Source organism: Scomber scombrus, chromosome 21 (genome assembly GCF_963691925.1).
Source record: "Scomber scombrus chromosome 21, fScoSco1.1, whole genome shotgun sequence".
Classification (NCBI taxonomy): domain Eukaryota; kingdom Metazoa; phylum Chordata; class Actinopteri; order Scombriformes; family Scombridae; genus Scomber; species Scomber scombrus.
Genome location: NC_084990.1, coordinates 8,718,402 through 8,740,489, shown reverse-complemented (window position 1 = coordinate 8,740,489; position 22,088 = coordinate 8,718,402). Strand labels below are relative to the sequence as shown.

The 22,088-nt window shown below is 41.9% G+C and overlaps 2 protein-coding genes across 2 annotated transcripts in view; one reads left to right on the top strand and one right to left on the bottom strand.

The window, feature by feature from the left end:
• The window catches only part of cpped1 (calcineurin-like phosphoesterase domain containing 1), a 36,653-nt gene extending 28,864 nt beyond the window's left edge, over positions 1–7,789 (bottom strand). The window contains exons 1-2 of the mRNA XM_062443017.1: positions 7,614–7,789; positions 3,752–3,970 (exon numbers count right to left, since the gene is read on the bottom strand). Coding sequence (XP_062299001.1) covers positions 3,752–3,970; positions 7,614–7,677 — 283 coding nt within the window. The 5' untranslated portion in view covers positions 7,678–7,789. The remainder of the gene's footprint in view (positions 1–3,751; positions 3,971–7,613) is intronic.
• A 2,304-nt stretch (positions 7,790–10,093) lies between these two features.
• The window catches only part of shisa9a (shisa family member 9a), a 48,665-nt gene continuing 36,670 nt past the window's right edge, over positions 10,094–22,088 (top strand). Inside the window, exons 1-2 of the mRNA XM_062442960.1 lie at positions 10,094–10,608; positions 11,398–11,504. Coding sequence (XP_062298944.1) covers positions 10,094–10,608; positions 11,398–11,504 — 622 coding nt within the window. The remainder of the gene's footprint in view (positions 10,609–11,397; positions 11,505–22,088) is intronic.

Below are 22,088 nucleotides of genomic sequence, written 5' to 3'. Positions count from 1 at the left end.
CAAGGTGGGGAAAAAGCAACGGAATTCGTGTTTTTTTTTGTTTACCCGACCAGCCATCTCTGGATCTAACCAACTATTTTCAAACATGGCGTTAATCTGAAAATCTATTTGTCTGGCTGGAGAGCTAAAAGCATCTGGTGGATTGGGGGAACCAGCTGCCACCGAGGTAAGAGAAGTCGCCTCGCTGTCCTCGTTCCAACACGTCTAACTCCCAGCGGGGGATAAAAAGACAAGCAGAGAGTTGGGTTTGTAATTGGGAGAGAGAAAACAATCCACACTCCTGTTAAGAGATTATTTACAAACCGAATTAAAAACATAATTAAAAAAAAAAAAGGTCTCATATTCCCCATCTCCAACCAGCATTCATCTGCTGAACAGTTTCAACAAAGCGAGATCTTGCCTTAATGCAAACAGCTTGAAGGCAACCAGGTGCTTTTTTATAGATAAATGCTGCATGCTGCCACGGGGGGGACGACGACTCCTGTTTACAAAATAGACTTCATGAACAGGAAAGAGAACTAACTTTTTGTTCTCTCCTAGCAGCAGCAGAAAAAAACACCAACTACTATCTAATAGATTTTTAGAATTGGACAGGAGTTTAAAAGTCTGGCTGGTCTGATCAATGGCCAACATCTTCAACAGCACAAAAAACTCAACCTGCCTGAGAATAGCTGGGGAGGGGCTGTGCTTATTCATAGGTAAATATCAGCTGCTGTCATAGGGGAGTATATTGTTTACAGACTCTGGCTGGGAAACAGAGCAGGCGAATGTTCAAACCTACCTCAATGAGGAATATTCTATAACTGAACTACCCCAAAGCTTATGTTCTTCACAGAGCGTGTACATTAATTAGGACAATCTCAGAGGGTAGCTGAAAATACATTTTTCATATACATATTTCATTCTCTTTAAAGGCTGGTGAATGTCCAGTTCTGCTGATAACGTATCTGAGAATCTTTGGTGAAGTTCATAAAAATTCACGACTTGTTCTGTGTGTTCGCTCACTGCCGACAGCCATAACTGAACATGACACCTATCAAATACGTCAGCATAAGAAAACTGCGTGTTATATTACATTTTTGGTCTCGTGACATTCAGTATTATGCATACAAGCATTGATTTTTGCAGATCGTCACGAACCTCTCCTACCTGCTGCACTGGGGGTCACAATTCTGCCTCGGGCACAAAAATGACAGCAGCATCTCCCAATCAGACTCAGATTATACAGAGTCTGAACAAGCTGTCTAAAGGTGTTAGTAAAAGACACATTTTTACTATTATGACAAATACATTTGACGTTGACATAATACCTGCTTTCAGAGCGGTTTTCCTGCCTAATCAGAAAGTAATTTCATGCTAAGCAGGTCAAAAACTATAACCTGTAGTGGAAGTAGAAAAGAAATAGATGCTAAAGATTAGAATAAATAAGAATTAAGATTGCTTGTGTTTCTGAGGACAAATTGCTAATAGAGAAAAAAACATTAAGCTGAAGAGTTGAAGAAAAGCTCAGTGCTCCAATGGTTTTAAATAACACACATCTAGCAAACATCCTGCTTGTCACGATCGCTGCTCTGAAGGAACTAGAGCTGCATCAATTAGTTATACATTGATTGCCATTAGTTTTTTTTATAAATGATTAACCATTTTGAGTCTTTTTTCTTCAAGTCCAAATTCTCTGATTCCAGTCTAATATTTTCCGCTTTCTTTATTCTTCTATGATATGATATGAATATATTTGGGTTTGTGGTGGGTAGGACAAAAAGACATTTGAGGACACAACCTTGGGCTTTCAAAAACAGTGATTGACATTTTTCACCAGTTTCTGACATTTTATGGTCCAAACGACTAATTGCTTGATTGAGAAAATAACAGACAGATGACTCAATACTGGAAATAGTCATTAGTTACACAGTGTCATTTCATATTCAGTGGTTAGAAATGGAGGACTTAACTTAACCACTACAACTATATGCATAACCCAGCATCAGTGGATATAACAAAGGACATGCTATCAATGGATAAAACCAAACACTGCACTATAAATCAAACCTAGTCTACAGCAGGACTGTAACTGAATATAAACCTTGCTTAAACAACTGTTGCCACTCTTTCACATAAGTCACCAGTTGCTTTACTGTAAAAAATATAAAAGACATGCTTTGATGGCTGATTCCTCGACCCATCATTTAGCAGTGTTTGGGCAGTGGCTGTTGACCACTTTAAACTTTCCTCATAACCTTCTCTTTAAATGACATCCTCCGTTAAAAATCTGATATCTCCTAAGGGTGCACAATCTGTCATTATCTGCATTTTAGAGTGCTGAACACAAACTACGCATAAAAAGCAAGTTGATTGGTGAAGCAGTGTGTGGGCGTGCCATATCGCAGCTTGTGTTTCTAAACAGTTTAGTGTTATCTGTAATTTGGGAGAGTCATTTCGAGCACTTATAAGTACAAAATTTGCATGAGCCTGCCTGAGGTGCCAGATGCCATGAGATAAAGCTTGTGGGGCCGCCGCTGTATCATTGGGTCTGACTGGAAAGAGGGCTGAGCTGGAGTTAAAGCTCACGCATCTGTGAGTTCAAATAATTGGCGGATAATTGGCAGCCACCCTGGATGATGCCGGTAGCTTGTTTTTACTGGCCTCTTATAGCTGCTGTGGCTTGTTTACTTGTTGTCATTAAAGCCCTCAGAACTCAGCATGTATTTATCACTCAGATTGGGATGGGTATCAAAAGTATTTTATTGATATCGATATTGATACTTTTGATACTCTTATTGATACTACTCTATAATTTGGTGCAAAAAAATAAAGACCTGACATGAAAAGATGTGGGAAAAAAAGTGATTTTATTTTTCCTTTTTTGGCAGAAATAACAAGTTAAATTGCTTCCTGTGTTTTCTGTATATATAATGAGGGTTTAAGTTGTGGCTGCTGCTTGACTGACGTTGTCTATGGGACTGAATTAATAACTACAGACTTATTTTTATGAGGATAACGACGAGTGTTACCTTCCATTTTTAGTTCGGCTAATCCCATCAGTATCGGAGCAGAGAGGCTGCACTGAAGACGAAGGTGCTGCAGACACTTTGCTTAAGTTTCAGATTTATAGTATGTTGAATTTGTGTTTCAGGAGGTTGCTTTACATGCACCTACCTTTTTACATATACTGCATTTAGTTGTCATTTCATTGAGCCCACACTTAACCATGACTGGAGAGGACTGAGCGTAAACACACAGTAATGCAACAACAAAAGTAATGGCCTGATGCCAGCATGCTCTGTCATCATTAGGGGACGGTTAGGAATTTGAAAATGCCAGGTATGTTAGAATGAGTTAACTTTACATAAATACCACTCCTGGATAAATGGTGATGCTCTGTTAGTCTAGGAGCTTATCAATATTTCAGTGCTGACCAGTCAGGAGCAGGTACCAATTTAGCACTAGCTTTTCGACACCCATCACTACTCAGCGAAGCATACAGCATTTTGCATTTTAGCATAAAAGCAGTGTAATCAGTGTTTCATCACAAATCAACAGAAGGACTCACGCTTGGTGCTTCCCCTCAAAACACCTGTTGAGCCTAAAAATGTTTATTCTTTAAAAAAAAGCTAATAATGCCATAAAATAAATGTTTCAAAGTGCTAAACTGAAACAGTAACAGAGTTAGTAACAGTGATTTGCGTGCACTTTTTGAAAACATACAAACTTTCTTCAAGGTTTTTAAATGCACTGTGTTTCCTGTTTTTACCTGGCATGGCGTGGACCAGGTCTCCACACAGCACCATGAACCTGGGCCTGGGGCTGAGCTGGTTCACAGCCTCCACCGCCTGCTTGGTGAGCTCAACTTCCTCGGCCCATTCTTCACCTCCGCCGTCGCAGTCGCCGTCCTTCCAAGCCTTCATCAGCCCGAGCTGGGGGTCTGCAGCCTGGATGAAGCAAAATGGTCCCGTCCACTCGTGCTCCACATCTGGGGGGAAAAAAAGAAGACATGCAGCCTGGTTATTACAAAGTTTATAGGAGCTAAATTATGTGAGGTTGCAATGATTAATCTGCTGATTACCTTCTCAATTAATCATCTAATTATTCAGTCTATAAACATGAGAAAAAAAGTGACAAATGCTGATTATGATTTCCTTTTCCTCAAGTCTTCAAATCATGTTGAAAAGCAGTAAATTCTCACATTTCAGGAGCTGGAACCATCAAATATTTGTCACTTTTGCTCGAAAAATGACAAATTCATAGACAAATTGTCATTGTAGGCATAAATATCATTTAAAGCTGCATCAGGCAATAACTGTCAAATTTAGTATTTAACATCACAGTATTTTTTTAACAGTGTAGGTTCTCATATAGATACAGATTTGGTCAAATTACATATCAGTTTGCATGTGACACCTGTGAACCACATGTTGATACAATACATGTGGGTTGCATGGAGAATTAATCATTTATTATTGCTGAATTGTGAATTAAATACACTTTTTTAAAACAATAAATGTCTCATCTTACATATTCAAATAATTGTCCTTTTTTCCCCCCACACACTCCTTTAAAAGGACACAACTGTCATCCGCAGGTGACCTTTCAATTTATCTACCTGGCATTAACTTCACATTCTAGCGGAGCATTTTTATTCTTGGTGTGTTTAGGTCAGAAGACGCTTACACGGAAGAGTGCACACAGTAGTACGCGGAAACACAAAGGCTTTGGGGATTAGGTGTCATCGCAGCATTATAGTCATTCAGCGACATGAGGCCTGCTGTGAGAGCTCCGTGTAGAAGCCTCAAGCTCTTTCTTGGACTCGACACGACACATGATTAGTTGAAAGAGCTGTGATCTGGATTAAGAAACAGGAACTGGAAGATCTAGCGGGAACGTAATGTACGACCTTTTTGTCGAAGCTGTAAATAATTAACACACAGCTACATGTTGGAGCGTGAATGACAAAGAACAAGTGTTTTACATAATCCTGATATTGCGTAACAGAGGGGCCCTCCAATCTAATCACTCTCAAATATTCATTGACAAAGCAAACTGTGCATGTCTTTCCATGTAGAGAGCGGAAGCAGACACTCAACTCCACACCACTGATGGTAATGACAACGCATGACGTGAAGGACACAGGAGAAAGCTCGCTGAAGTGATATGGAAATGGAGTCTCCTTCTTTGAGCTCAGATGGACAGATGCAGAGAGCAGGTGTAAACAACTGCTCTCACTCGACACTCATTTAGCTTCCGGAGAATGTGAAAACAGCATTGTAGTGTAGTTACGCGGATAATTGGTGTATGCTGTCAGCATCTGCATTCTGCACAAATCCTCTCACTCGCACTCAGCAGGAGCTACTCTGCTGTTCAGCATCCTCTGTGCTTAACATGCTCTCCATGTATCTCTGTCTCCCAAATGAGTTTATGATAATTCTGTCCTCCAGAGAAACTTGAGCAAAGATAGGAAAAGAAAGAGCGACAAAGAGTGTCTTGCTCGTGGGAAGCACGATGATCCCCTCAGTGTAATTGACATTTGTGAAACCACAAGGGGAAACACTCTCTACTTTTATGATTACCATCATCATGTCTTCAGTCAAATTACTTTTGAATGCCTTCAGTCCAAACTAGTCTGGTCTTGATCTTATGACTACACAGTGAGGACTGTGGATAAATTTTGAGTTTCACGAGCTGCCGTGACCACTAAAGTTCAGTTTCCAACTGTGATCCAGATTTAACTTTATCTCAGCAGTCTGTGTCAGCACTGACATCTAAAGAGGATGAAGACCAGATCTGTATTTAAAAGAGATGAAAAACATTCATCAGCACATCTTGAACTCTTGCAGCTCAGTGGAATACACGCTCAAAACTTTATCTCATTTTATGAGTGTTTACATATGGAAATCATTACCTAACAATACACACCTCAGCACAGAGATAACCTGCTCCTATTTGCACAGTAATGTATTCAAATAACACAGGCGTGCAAGAGTGCACATGCATACACATGCAACATGTAAATGTGCACATACACACCCGCACATTTTTTCCCTGCTCTGGAGTTATTAGCCATCTTCTTTGTCAGTGCCCCAAACAACAGACACAATCTTTTTAAGCTTTAAGAAAGCTGCATGGCACCCTCATGCAAATCCTGAAAGCTTTTTTGGTGCGCTGAGCATACTTTACAGTACAATGTCTCTCTCTGGAGTCAGATATATGAACTATTTCACAGACAAAAGAGAGAAATAAAAAAAAACACAAGGACTTGGAGGAGCAAAGCTCCCATGACAGGAGATAAGAGGCAACAGCCTTGTGTGGCTGTGCTGGGCGAGCACAACTTCAAACACAAATCGCAGAGATTTCTCAGGTGGCAGATGGTGTGCTCAAAACAAAACTAATCATAATTTGAGATGAAAGCATAAGGGGCTTGCTTTTGCAGCAAGTAATAAAATACTGAACATTTCAATTGTTTCCCCTGAGCTCTCTTATACAAGCAAGTTTCCTGAGTAGAAAACATACATGAAAGGTAGAATTCACTGCACATATAAGTAAGCTGTGATTATGTTTTGAATCCTAAAATATCTTGAATGTAAAGGCTGATTCATGCTGGCTCTCTCTACACTTCTTCAAGTGTTGATCTAAAGAAATTCAATTTCTACTTGGGCTAAAGGTTTCAATCGGCTCTATGGTAACCAGACACTATCTTCCAACCGGTTAATTTAGTTACATGAGCTTGACCCACAAGTTATTTAACAAGATCATTACAAGTTATCCAAGACCAAAATATCAATAAGAAAGTTCAGTGAAAACTATGGTGTCCATAGCAACGTTAGTAACACTATCCAATCACACTGCGAGACTATGAGAATATGACAACACAATTCTCCAGGTGCCAGACATGACAGGGAAATGTGGAGCGATACTTATCAAAACTAATAATCAAATCAGAAGCAAAACAGAAGACCAGAAAGAGCTTGTCTCCACCTCAGAAATGTTGTGAATTAAATCAGTCTGTAAGACGTTTCAGTTGAAGAAGTCGCGAATCTAAACATGACTTTTTAGTGAGACGTTTTGTGTGAAATCATCTGTGATATTCCACAGAAAGTTACCAAAAACTATTAACTAAGTTATTATGTTTAATACAATGCGTTTGAAACAACTGATTCACTGCCCAACACAACTGAAACGTTTTATTTTGAAAACACAAGCTAACAAATTAGCCGTTTAGCTTGGCTACAGCTGACAACGGTGGCACTGTTATTACAACAAAGCTATACCAACGCTGTCGAGTGGCTGCTTATGCTTCTGTAAGACTTTAATTTAAACCAGCAGCCGGCGGCAACAACTTGTCTTGACAGGCAGCCAAGTTTGAGTGTGTTAGCTAATGCGCTAGCATGTAAGTTGGCTAGCCGTTGATGTGTCGAAGTTTGTACCCCTTCTCATTTAATATCCCCCTCGTGTTAAAATAGTATTTTCTGCATCACCACCCTCGCTGTTGAGGTTATGGTTAATGTTAACGTCGTAATACAAGTAACTGGTTGGTGTTTATGGTAAGAGGACACACATATCGAAAGGGAACAGACTTCAGCATAACACCTCTGCTAAAGAAGCTAACGACTCTCGGCTACCTTCGGTCAGTCCGCTGAATGTCCGATGTTTCGCCCTGAGAAAGATATCCTCAGTCTCAGCCATAGGATCCACTGAGCAAACTGTTATTTCAGGCAAGTAACGTATCACTTGTGAGTCTGTCAGCCAGCCTCCTGTCAGGGTTGTTGTGTCGCTCCGGATGTGTGTCTCTCTACTGGCTGGTGACTCTCTGTGATCGACTACAACGCCTGTTTGTCAGTCTGTGACTTTCGCTGCAGCGACTCCCAGCTTGACTTTGACTTGTAGGTTTTCCTCCAACATACACACTCACAAGTGGATTTATGCATCCAACTGCCACCTTCTACATATTAATGAAGTATTGACAAGTTGACAAGTTTTAATAGGCTTAGATTCAGTGCACTTGCAGAATAAACGATTTAAACAAACATAACACTATAAATACAAGGTTACAAAATAACATAATTGGAAAATATGTTATGAAAGTTTCAGAAATACAAAGTAAAGGAATTATATAGGCTAAATAACACAAGTGCACAGATCTTGGCTTTAAAAGCCATAAAATAGCAGCAAATGTAAAACAGGGGGTAGTGCATGTGACTGTTGTTACTGATGCAGTATGGAGATATTGCACTTACAGTTCAGTTTCAGTTCCCACTATGTGGTGTCAAGTGTCCAGTGAGGGGTGGAGGCTGTTCAAGGGAGAGTATGAGGAGGCGAGGTTGGGGGCGTTTGTGGGGATCCATAGTGTTGATGATCCTGACAGTCTTATTTGATTAACTTGCTTAATTTTCTCGAGTGATTGGCAAACTAGAGTCCAGGGAAGCCCCGGGGTCATGGAGGGTGTTCCAATGACACGGTTCCAATGAGATGTCTGGAAATAAGTTTTAAAAAGTCCTATTACGTTTACGGATGTGGCGTAAGACTGACATATAGGATGTAGGCCTACACACTCCCCTGGAATAAATCATTATAAACTAAAAACATTGACATCACTTTTGAAGGTTGCGTCAACACTACAGGAAGTCCTGTGGTCGCCCACAGCTCCGCATTCACAGAAAAATAAGGACCTTGGACAGAGGCTGGAGCCTTTCAGCACCATGGAGAGAGCTTGTTAAAAATTCAACATGCTACATCTACACTGGTTGTAGCTGGCCGGTTCCTTTAACACTTTTAATATTTGAATGAGGATTAATGGTTGATTTTGGTCTCTTTAAATGAATCAAAATAGTTCAAATAGTCTCCGAATAAAATAAATACAAAATGAATCAACAGAGACCGTTTGTACTACAATTTTACATGTAGGATTTGAAGGTGGATACTTATGTTTTACATTGTTATGTTTTCAAGACAATAAACCGTTTGTACTCGCTGTAATCATAGAAAAGCTTTGAGATATAAATTCACGGGCTATAAAACTTACAAAGTGTTAGCAGGAGAGGAAGCAACCATTGCAATTTAAAATGATATTAATGCAATAAAAAGTCTCTCTTACACATCAGGTCTAGTTATGTTTATGATAAATGATATTTTCCCAATCTGAAAGCGTTTGGGAACGAGACAATTTTTTTCCAGCTTACATTTATTTATTAGGCACTATATCAATTGTTTTGGGAAGAAATAATACACATTACTTGTTTTATTATTTAGTGGTTTAGTTGTACCTCTGGTTACTCATTTTTGACCAGAGATTGGATCTTCATGAGCATTGACAGGAATATGCATTTTCCAAAAATTCCAGTACGTGTCATAAAGACACATTTTTGGTGAAGGGCTCTTTTTCAAAAAATACATCCCCTATTCTTAGAGGCTGTGCCAGCCACTTCCAATTATAACACATTAAGCTACTTTGGATTTCAGGATTTCTAAAACAATGGCAACCTCCAACTGAAAATGTGTGAAGTGGGAAAAAAGGAGGGGAAGCTTCCACGTCTTTCCTCAACTGCAAAACAGAATAGTGATGAGCGTATTTCGGCGCTTTTATCATAATATTTCACTGAAAGGCTCTCTCTCACTGTCCTCAGCCTTCGCAGTCTTTCTCCCTCCCCCTGTTTTCCTCCTCCTCTCCTTTTGTGCACCAGGCTCTCCCACCCTCGGCTCTTCTATTCGCTCACTGCGCTCTCATCCTCGGTGTGGCTTGTGTCTCTGCCTACTTCTGTGCGTAAGAGCGCACCGATGGATATGTGAAGTGATGTGCTCCCGAAAACGCGAAATCTGAGCCAGCTAATGCCTTTCCGAGAAGACGTGTAGATGCGCAGCAGAGTGCTTGTCGGAGAGCATGCAGTTAGATTAAGTCAAGTTAATTTCACAGAGATTGGTTTTATTCTGCGTGTTCTTTTTTGGATGATGATTTGTTAGTAAAGATGTTCATCGGCGCGGATGACAGTGCGTTGCTGTTTGGATGTATGTTTCTGGACTTTTCACCATATCATGACCGTGCGCCTTTCCCCCTCTCTCCAAGTCTTTTTGTTTCCGCGTGAAGTTGAACGGAGGAGAAAGCACAATGAGAGGGAAATACTTTCTCCTCGGCTTCTTGTTACTCAAAGTTATGGCTCTTGTGTGCAAGGCTGACGGGGAGCCCGGACTGCTCGGAGGATTCGTAATGATCGCCACCTCCAACGGCTCCAGGGAGGAGGAGAGCGTGTCCGAGGAGACCCCTCACACGGAGGACAGATGCCGGGGCTACTACGACGTGATGGGCCAGTGGGACCCGCCGTTCATCTGCAAGACGGGCAATTATCTGTACTGCTGCGGCACCTGTGGCTTCCGATTCTGCTGCTCCTATAAGCACTCGCGTTTGGATCAGAGCACCTGCAAAAATTATGACACTCCGGTATGGATGAAGACCGGACAGACTCCCTACAAGAAAATCAACAAGATGCACGACAGCACCAAAGACAAGACGAACTTAATTGTTTACATCATATGTGGAGTAGTGGCCATCATGGCTCTTGTGGGAATTTTCACCAAATTGGGTCTGGAAAAGGCGCACCGGCCGCAGAGAGAGAACATGTCCAGGTACTTCTTACTCTCTCTCGTTCTCTCTTTTTTCCCTCTTCCCACGTCCCTCCCTTCCTCCTGCTCTCTCCCTCTCTGCCTGCTTCTCTCTGTGCGCTTGTTTACAAAAAATACTTGCAGTAGTAGCCTACGCGCGCAGTGATCTGGAGCGCGCAACGTGCAATTCTTTTGTCCACCTGCTCCTGTGCACATCAGAAGTATATCATGAGAATTAAATGACACTTTGAATAACGTAACATTATTAACCTGCAAGTTGCTTTAAACGTCAAATCCATGTTGGATCCTGAGCAACGAGACCAACTTATGTCTGTATGGAGAGTCTATGAGGAGGAGCAGATATAGGCCTACTGCATGCTCTCTCCACTCCAGTCTCCATTGTGATATGGCATAACATTACGTGAGCTACTCTCATATCCTCAGGCGGGGAGGGATTCTTTCACTAGAGTAAAGGCGGCATTGCGCTCCATTGTGTAGTTATCTGTCTGACTTGAGATAACTGAAAATGCTTCTTTTTATAACACATTCACAACCTTATTGACAATGAAAGCAAATACAATAATCGCAGCATTTTTTAAAAACAAAACAAAAAACAGCACATATCTTTTCCATTCATCTGGGAATCACATATTTCCTCACTTAACTGCCCCTCACAGTTTTCATAAAGAGATATGCAGCAGTGCAGCCCAACTGAATAATTGAATTAAGCATGTTATGCACAGTTCCTCATGTCTGCACCCCTCATCCATCACCGCCTCTCTGTCTCTCTGTCTCTCTCTGTCTGCCTCACAGGGCCGTCGCCAATGTGCTGCAGGGCGGGTGTCCAGGTGAGCAGTATCGGGGGGAGGAGGCCCTTGGGATGCATTCCCAGCACTATGTTTCCAGGGCCACAAACCTCCGTGAGTTGTTTTTTTTATTTTTTTATGTTTGGACAGCTCGTTACTGACTGTTGTGAACTGTGCGTATAACTTCGAGCAGCATGTGGAGGTGTGGGTGGGGCGCGCGTCAGCAGAAAAAAACTGCTTATCTAAAGCGACTCGAGTGTGTCCAAGGTTGGTGTCGGTGTCCCTCCATGAAGTCATTTTGGAGTGACGTAAGGATGTGAGAGTTTGGGATCATCTCAGCTGGACTCAGCTGTTTTAAAAGCAAACTGTGTCTGGTTGCTGCTGCGGAGAAAACATGAGAAAAGCTCAAAGCTGAAAGATACAGTATAGGAACAGAGAGAGAGCTCGTACATCACCGCAGGCTTGTTCCTATTTTGTTTCAAATGACAGCATTTAGGTTTTTGTTTTATCTTGCACCGGCCAGATATCCATCCATTTCATAACAGGCTCGAAAGAGAATATATGCCTGTCTTTTTTTCTCAGCTTTTCAATACCAACGTTTTTTTTGGTTCGTGCCCACATGATATAATGAGAGAGAGAGAAAGAGGAGAGTGGGAGTCTGTGAGGAAGTGGTGGTGGTGGTGATGGTAGTGTGATTCTGTGTGTGTGTGTGTGTGTGTGTGTGTGTGTGTGTGTGTGTGTGTGTGTGTGTGTGTGTGTGTGTGTGTGTGTGTGTGTGTGTGTGTGTGCAGGGGGGATTGGGGAGGGTTGAGAGTTTGAAAGGTTGGTGGTGCTGGTGGTGGTGGGTTAGAATACAGAGTGTATGAATGCCATCTATTTCTGTTGCGTCCCGTGGGCTGCTACAGCACCGAGCTTCTTTGTGTTTTTAACACCGAAGATCAAACAGATGAATGCACACAAACACACACACACGCACACACGCACACTCAAATATGTGTACAGACCAGTGCGTACAGTGCATCAACGCATCACACACACATGGAAACACAAGTCAGTACACAGCATTCAAATTCGCTCCAAGTTGTGCCATCCCCTCAAAAAGAAGAGAAACTCACACTCATCTTCTTCCAGATTTGTCCATCGCTTGTTTATTATTACTAACAAGCAATACATGAACATCACCCTTTACACTTCCATCTGACTGCAGCTGAAATCCTCCCCACACTCAAAAACTGCATCTTGCCTTTTTTTGACTGTATTTCAGCAGTTTGGTGTACAGCAAAGAAATAATAAATTAATTGCATCTGGTATTCAGTGTTAAAGCCCTAGTTTTATTAAAAGAGAGAATTTGCCAGTTGGATAAGATTATTTCACAACTGTCTGATGCAAATAAAGTAGCATCAAGGATACTGTCCGATTTGGCGGCTTACATTCTCATGGACAAAGAAAAGAAAGTTTTATTCTTGGTAAACACATGATTAGAGTTCTTATTGTGCAGTATTTCTTGATTTTGCTGTTGTACCAGCATTCCCAAATTCCCAGATTTTTCCATGCAGCTTACATTTTATTTTCAGAGTTGAGTTTTAAATCATCAACAGTGAGCTGGCAATCAATTGTGAGCTTTTTGGAGGGCTGGTAAGTGCTTCCAAAGCCAGGAAGTGTACATGTAAGGAAGTAGAGAGGGGGAAGCTGAATAACTATTGGTGAGAATGAGATAAACATGTATTGGTAAATCCTACAATAGCTTCCCTTGTCTAACGACAAGGTGACATAACCCTACTCAGCGTGAAGCACTACGCCCACGTACACCATCCACATCCTGACAAGAGTGCATCTCGTGGAAAAAAGGGGGAGAAAGAAAGGTTGCATTGATTAAAAAATGGTTTGGTTATCAGAGGCTGCACACAAGTCTTTATTTTTCTCTCCTCACTGCGGGAGAGATGAGATAGTGGAGTGGCCTATCACCTGATTGACCAGGTGGACACTGCTGTGAAATAGCGATTATTATTTGCAAGGTGGAACCCGCTCCCCTGAACCCCTCTAATCCTCGGGCTTGTGGGTAATCATGTGGAATGTTATTAACCTCTGTGATCGGGCAGGATCCTCCTAGACAGACACCTGATTGGTTCAGTGGTCCCTGCACTCGCGAGGGAGGCGATTTATCACAGGGAAGGGGCGGATGGAGTGGAGAGGAGAGGAGAGGAATTAGATATGGATTTGCTGGATATGGACATGTTATTCTTGTTTTAAGTGATTAACGGAAGATAAATAGACTGGAAAAGGCAAGATGATTTTTCATTAAGCGCGTCGCCATGAATGCAAAGGACAGACGAGGGAAGGAAGGAGGGAAGAAAATTGAGCAGTGGTAATTGCAATGTAAAGATAAGTGCTAGGGGTTAAAAGTGCCACTGTACATGTGCAGAACCAGGCGCACACAAAGGGAGTTTGTTCAGATTTAGTGCAGGATTGCGCTGGAAAATCTATTTTTAGTGCAAACCACATATTGATTATAGCTTATGGCTAGATTGCCCTATTACTGGCGTCAATGAATCTGGTCTGGCAGGTCTCTGCTGCTTGTATAAGAAGGGGAAAATTCCTCTGGGCCTCGCGTGACTGTCAGTCAAAGAATGCAATTTGTCTGACGAAATCACAGATGACCACTGCTTGTTTATCATTTATATGGGTCACAGCTGCAAGCTCTTTAATCAATGTCTTTGTCAACAGAGGTATAAAGCAGCAGGCAAGCAGGTATTCCCAGTATGTGCTTTACTGCCACTTGATCATGTGTACCTGTTATCACATGGACCACACAAGTGAGAGATGCACAGTGTCAATTTGTAATACAAAAGCCAGAGGTCTGCATTTGTGATATATTTTGGGGCCCCTGTGCATATCGAGCAGGGGCCTTGCATATTAAAAATAGGCACCTTTTTTTATTTTTTTGGTTTTGTGAACCAGAACTAGCCGGCCCACCAAATCCCCAGTTGGACCGGCTCAGCTGGCAGACTTTCATGTCATCTCAAAACCCAGAGACTTTGTTTGAATCCTTAAAAGGCTGAAAATCTCTCGCCGCTCTCAGCATCAAAGAGCCGATGAGACAAAGAAGGGAGGGAACGGGAAAGTGAGAAACGAGGAAGGAGAAGGGGGAAAAAGTACAATGCGAGTGTAGCTTTGAAGGACAGGGCTTTGTGTTTGTCGTGTGTTATATGTTACTAAAGCTAACACTCTTATTTGGATCGCCATGGAAAAGTCTGAAGACGTCTTGAGCCGCCGGCGTATAATTCAGGGTGACTTTCACCGTAGTTTTTTGGCGCCAGGAACTGGAAGTGTTGAGAGTTTCTCAAATCGAATTGACAAAGCAGCAGCTGATCTCATTGTTGCTACACTTAGTGTGTAATCGAATGAAGAAGTTAGCGGTGAAATTTAATTAGGAAATAGCTGTTATCCTGGTGAATTACTACATGGAACACGTCCTCCAGACTAATATTGTACTTATGAGTCCTGTAATTGTCATTTTAGGTATCACGCTGAGCTTTAGGTGGGCAGCGCTATTCATTTTTATTAAGACACAGGGAAAGAAAACCCACTGCTACAAGCACATACTCGCACACATGCACAGCACACTTTATGCACAACTCAATTCACCATTTGCAGACTTAATTACCTCCCCAGCAGTTATAATCTTTTCCTAAACATTCTGAGATGGGAAGGATGAAATTTTAATAGGTAATTGCTTCTGAGATTGCACAGGCACGAGAAAAGGCCCTGTCTGCAAAATACTCCCGCTCTGTCTTGTGTGTGTGTGTGCAGTGAGTAAGGGTGTGTTTATGCACAGCGCGGGCCTGTCAAAAAGGAAACCCCGCACATCCTTCGTTAAAAGTAGGCGAATGTGTGACCTTGTCTTCCCGGCGGTCATCTGAGCCTTCAGCGTGTCACATCTGATTGCAGAGTGTCAGAGCGGAATGAGGAGCCTCCGCTAGCGAACTGACACTCCGCGGCACAGGCCGTGGAAACAAGCAAGGGAGAGACTGCGAAAGAGAAAATGACAGTGGAGGTAGTTATCTGTGAGGCGTCACTCCTGCTCCGGCTCCTGTTTGAAGCTCAGCTCCAGTCCCCGTGTTCAAACAGGCAAGAATAGCAGGTGAAGTCGAGGTTCTGTCCCCCTCCCGAGTTTGTCTTTCAGGCTCACAGTCCGTTAGAGAGGCAGTAAAGCTTCCACCATCTACATCTACAGCTAGTTTTCTTTGATCCGAACCACTAAGGAAAATGTTTTTGTTCCTTTTCCTAAATTTGCTTCACTTATGTTTTGTTCACAACCCCCTATTTATGAGAAAAGAAGGTTTGTCACACCCACAAAAGGACACTTAGGAATAGACATTTTGACAAAATAGGCTTACTCACTTTCTTGCAGTGAGTTAGATGGAAGATTGACTTCAGCAGCACAGGGTTAGCATAGAGACTGGAAGTAGGAGGAAACAGCCAGCCCGTCTCTGTCCAAAGGTTAAAAAGAAAAAAACAGACTAAAAGCAACAAAAGGTCACCAAACCACAAGTTATATGTCATTTGTTTGATCTGTACAGAAACCGAGGTGAAAATATGTGTGCTGGACTATTTGCTTGGCAGGACATATAACCCAACCTGTGATTACTTTTTATATGGATCAAAAAACAAGATATAACATGTTAATGTAGAGGTGCTGGTAGCTTGGTTTATGTTTGGACAGAGCCTGGCTAGCTGTTTTCCCTCTGTGTTAACCGTCTTTGTTTGTCTATGTAAAAAAGTAAATACACATATAGCATTACACAAAATGTTGAACTATATCTTAAAAACACATGTAATGTCTGTGGCGTCATCTTTAGGTGTCTAAGGGGGACATTTTGAAGTCTGCATTTTAAAGTGCTTTTACCACTTTGTTACCATCGTGACGGTTGTTTGCATCCATAAAATTGAAGTTTATGCACCAAAGTGACTTCAGATGAAGTAAGCAGGCAATGGATCAACAAATATCATATTTTCTTAATAGACTGCAACTTTCCAAATTGCCATCGAATACATTACAAGCCATTACATTTGCTGTTGAGACTTTAATGTCTTGCCAAATAGCCATTAAAGAAACTGCATCTTAGGGCACATTTGGATTTAGCATCCATTTGTGGCGGTTGCCATTTGCATTTATTAATGATTTTGTCATTGGCTTATGAAGAATACATTCTGTTATCTCGCCAGGTAAGGGGTTTTGGCAGCAGGTGAGTGACAAAGCTAATTAGGTCTCAATCCACATAATTTTAGCTGCACATAAAAGCACTCTGGCACAATTAACCTTCATTTGGAGCTGTCAGATATCAACATCTGTGTCCTCATAATAACACCCATTTGGTTGCTTTTAATAGTAGTGTACCTGAAGTGAAATATTTTTCATCCTGCACCTGAATTTTTTCGCCTGGATGTGCACACACTCGGTCTCTTCTCTAAAGCTTTGCTTGCTTTTGTTCTGCATTCCTCTCTGAAGACGCCATACAAGTTTTTTCATTATATGAACTACAAGATGGCAACCAGTAACACTTTTGAATTCACCTAGGAAGCCTGTGAGAAAATCATCCTCAAAGGATCTCCCTTTGAGGATATGTCTACATCTCTGACTGCCAAAGAAGACTCCAAAAAACTTCAGAAAGATCTGTAGCCTACAACAGAGAGACATGTTTGTTCATGCATGCAGTCAATTTGAGTGATTATCTGCGACATAAGAGAATTCCCCCCGGGATTGAGAATCTATAAAAGCACCACCAGTCAGACTGAGTCATCCCAAGTTTTGTGACATATCATGTAAAATTACAAACAAATGTTCATTTGATCTGATGGTTTTGATCATCCAAGAGATGATCAACTGACAGATGTTCCCAGTCAAATATATGAGTCCCATGAGAAGCTGGATAAGGCCTATACAACCAAAGACATACTAAAGGATTTATTCTCTAAAAGTGAACAACACGAAGAAAAACTTAACTTTAAATAAAAGCCTTGAAAAAGAAAAGTTTAAGAGATGTAGAGGAGGTTTACATGCAGAGGAGTGGCCATCCAAAACGAGGTGGGAGCCGAAAAGCCCTCACCCAAAATCCACTTTTTTACCTCCTAGAAATAGAAATGCCTCAATTGTATTGCCGTTTGGTAGAGAGACATATTTTGAAAGTCTTTCATAAAAAACTTGAATAAGATACAAAATAACCTACCTAAACCTCAAAGGGAGGCTCTATGTGAGTTGAAACATGACAGAAACATTGTGGTTGAACCACCAGATAACGGTGGAGCTATAGTAGTAATGGACTTTTGTGATTATCATAAAGAAGTCAATCGACAACTGGATAGTCCTATCTTTTATGAAAAACTCAAATATGATCCTACCAATACATCCAAGAGGTAAATTCATGTTTTCTTGAAGATAGGATATCACTAAAAAGAATTGGATTTCATGAAAGTTTGTATACTTCCTAAAATGTCTAAAGACCATTAAAAACCTAGAGAAAGAACTATTATTGCAGACATTGGTTCGCTTACTGAAAACTTTCAACATTTATAGATTCCCCCCCCTGAAGCTACATGTTGCATCTCTCCCTTCATTTGTCAAAGACTCTACAGATATGATCAAGATCTTAAAACATGTTGAACTACTGGTTAAAAATATAATATCGGCTACCTTTGATGTTGAATCACTTCATACTAACATACAGTACTACATGATGGAGGCACTGATTGATGTCATTGACTTTTTTCTATGGGAATCTGCAGACCTAGTGTTGACTGTATAACAGATTTAACCACACTTTGCACTGCCAAAACATTTTTCATGTACAAGGTTGACTTTTGTCTGCAGATCAAAGTGACAGTTATGGGAAGTACTACAGCACCACAATTTCTTAACGAAAATAACGACCATCTACTTTTCATTGAGCTATGGCTGTTCTAAGATAAATTTTCTCAATCATCTGATTGTTAAAGATTGTGATGAACTTAAAAAGCTTCCAACCTACTCCTCTATAAAAAGGAGTCTGCCTATATTAGTCAATTGAAAAGGATCAAATTTACAGTCTACAAAGTTCTGTTCTGAGAGGTTCAGAGCAGGAGGCTGTCCTTTAAAGGAGCAGTGTGTAAGATTTAGTGGCAATACACCTCCCCTCCTCCTCCCCCTCCCAAGCATGTAGCAGAACTTATAGAAGCCACGAAACTCTTTAAAAACGTGAAAGGCCCTTTTTAGAAACAGTGTTTGGTTTGTCAGTTCTGGGCAACTGTTGAAACATGGCGGTGCAGCATGGCGGGCTCCATGGAAGAGGACCTGCTCCTCATGTTTATAAATGCCCCCCTAACATTCGCAAAATTGTAATTTTTTCAGTCACCCCAATTCTGGAAAACAGCTCAAAGTAAAAGCTGTCATTACATGCAAACCAAAAATGTTTTTTATAATTCTCAAATGCCCTTGTAGTCTTGCCTAAGGCTCAGTGCTGTTTATTGCTTGCACAGAAGCAGCAGAAGACGATAAAAGATCGAAAACACCAGTTGGGATCCATTTCAATGCATTATAACACAATCTGTCCACTTTGAGATACATGGGTATGGAACATGTTTCCGCACCTAGACGAGGGGGTGACATTGATAACGTTCTAATTAGAAGAGAGGCTTTTTAAATTTATACACTTGGCACACACACCAACACATCTCAATATGTGTTTTGATTTGAAACCTTCATGTGATTGATTAAGGCTGATGACTATGTATATTAAACTGTAAACGATGAATCAGATTTTACCAATACATTGTATAGATTTGGTACTTTCTTGAATATAAATATATACCCTTTTCCCATTATAAGAGAAGGTGTTTCTTTTTTCTGGAGTACTGTGGTCACCTTTTGTGGTGTTTTTCCCTGCTGCTTGCTGACCAGCAGGTGATAGAGATTTGAGTTGATCACTGTCTCTACAACATATTTTTTTCTCTTTCACACTTGCCTGAGATAGATCATGTAGATGGGCAGGTTGCCTTGAAAAAAGAGTTAAATTATTTATTTGGAGCCAAACAGTGTGCAGACCTTTCTCCGTTGTGCTCTGCAGTGATTTCTTTTCTTTTCTTGCCTGGATGTGCACACACTAGGTCCATCTCCTATGGTTTTCACAGCAAGACACATTTTCAGACATCTCAGAGCCACACAAGTGTTGTTTTTAGCACAAGCAGAAAGGAGTAAATCAGGCGACAAATCAGCAACAAGGCAAAGAGACAGTAAGTCACAAGCCGAGATTCTCAGAAAGTGCATCACGGTCTCCCCCTTTTCCTCTCCTGGGTCTCATTCCTGCACCCTCTCACTGCCTAATTATCTTAATGTGAGGCCCCTCAGCAGCCCAGGGACACCATTAGACTCCTGTTTATTAGGGCTCTGGGGCCGCACAGCCAGCAAGCATCGACCGATGGCAGACATCCCCTCAGTTTAGGCACAGAGGGAGGCCGGCCAGGGAGGTGTCAGCACGGCCTGGGGAGGGAGGGAGACTGGGGCTGAGGGCTGGAAGGAGAGGAAAGGCGAAAAGATCTTAGAGGATGAGAAAAAAGAAATAAGAAAACATGAGAAAAGAGTGGAGTTTTCCCTTAATATTCCTACATTGTAAGCACTACATCATTCTAAAAAAGCATCTGCATCACGCTGCTGTTACTGAGCATCAACTTCTCTTTGAAAGCTAAACTGGAACAAGTGCTAATTCTGCAGAATTAAAGATATCAGACAATATTTGGATGAGCAGAGAGAGTGGTCTAATGTATGCCTCACATCCTTTTCTGTCTTCAGTGTTTAATTTTCCATCTTGTCATTGTAGGGTTGTAATAAAAGAAGCAATAGGGACAGTGAATATCTTAGCTTCTAATCAGCCATACACACAGCCCTCCCCCCAATTCCTTACCACCCCCCTTACGAATATTAATCAGTTAATTTACTCCCAGAAAGACACATCTTGCATTTGACAGGTAATTACATCTGTGTCTGCGTGTGCGTGCGTGCGTGTTTGAATGCATGCGTGCACGTGTCCACGTCTGCGTTCGCTGACAACACTCCTCGCGTGCGTGCTATATGTCAGCCACGTAACCTGTGGTGCACTTCACTCAAATCACGAGCGCGGTGAGCAATATTACCTCCATCTATCTTCATCTATTTTCACTCTCGTTTACATTCGACTATCTATAATGATACGGCACTCCCAGGCAGTCATGGGATAAGCAGACAGACTTCCCATCTGTATGTTTGAACAGGTGGTTATCAACACTGGTTTCTAATTAACTGCTACACTGATTCCTCTTAAACGACTATTCAAATTAATGAGACAAGCCTTTTGCGCAAATATTTGGATTATTTTCTGTCTCGTGAATTAGCAGGAAAACTGTCATTATCAACAAAGTTTCAAGACAAGGGTTTTTTTGGGGGAATTCTTTGTGTGCTAGAGTTTTGTGTGCTAGGCACTTGGCTGAATGCATGCATCCTTATATTTCTCACTGCAGCCCTGAGCCATTGAGGAAATATCAATGTTTCCTTTTAACAATAACACTCTCACTACTGTCTGTCAGACATACAGTGAAGCAAGCTGAATCTCACAGTGGCATTATAAGTCTATTTAGGCCCCCCCTAACATGTAGCTGTGTGTGAAATCCTCTGTAATCTGCAGCTATTGTTACCGTTTCCCTTTTATACTGTTTCTAATGGGAAAATGGAGCTCTAATCTTCTGTATTGCCAACAATAATAGTGTACTGTATATATTTCTGACACTCCCCAAGAGTGTTCCAGCGATGTTCTAATAGTATTCACAGTGGAAGCTCTCCTCTAATGGAGTACATTATATCACACTTGCAGTATTATAGGAGCTTAGCTGTGTGTTGGCCAGCCTCTTCCCTGTGTGTGTGTGTTCTGAAAGTCTTGGCTTTGAAAGAGAACAGTCTGTTTTGGATGAACCGGCCAAAGCAACAGATCACTTCCCATGTCCCTAAGGTTCTGAAAGCTCTTTTCTCCTTCCTCTCTTCCTCGTGCACACACATGCAGGCATCCACACGTGTACAAACTCCACATACACACATTTATTCAGTCCCAGGCCCGTGTTTCACACGGCCCCGGGGCAGGCAGCAGATTTGCTTGGCTAGCTGACTGATGCCACCAGCGATGTTAAGTCACAGGCAGGGAAAGCTCATGCTGGGAGCAAATTTGTGAACCCCTTCCCCTTTCCACCTCAGCCTTATCCTCATCCCCATGTTCTACACCCATCACCAAGACTCAGGGTGGCTTCGGAGAGCGAACCCCACCTCTCTCTCTCTTTCATTCGCCTGCGGGCCTCAGTATGGCCTGGCTCATTCACCACCCTGCCCCGAGGAGGCAGGGACACACTGGCAGCCTTCCCGCCGCTCATCCTCCCACCCTCATACATACATATGGACACACACAAACATTGAGGCGCACAAGCTCGTGGACAAGCTTACAGCAACCCCCTCCCCTGCTCCCACAACACCCCCCACCACCGTCCTGCTGGGCGCTGGCCCATGGAGAGGGGACATGTGGCTGGGTGAAATGCGTCACAATGCTGGGCTCTCGCTCGACAGATCTTGTGCCTGTCTGCTTGCCTGCGAATTACCAGCCTGGAACGCCTCACAAAAACCGAGGAGTTTTGTTTTCCACCCTTCTGATT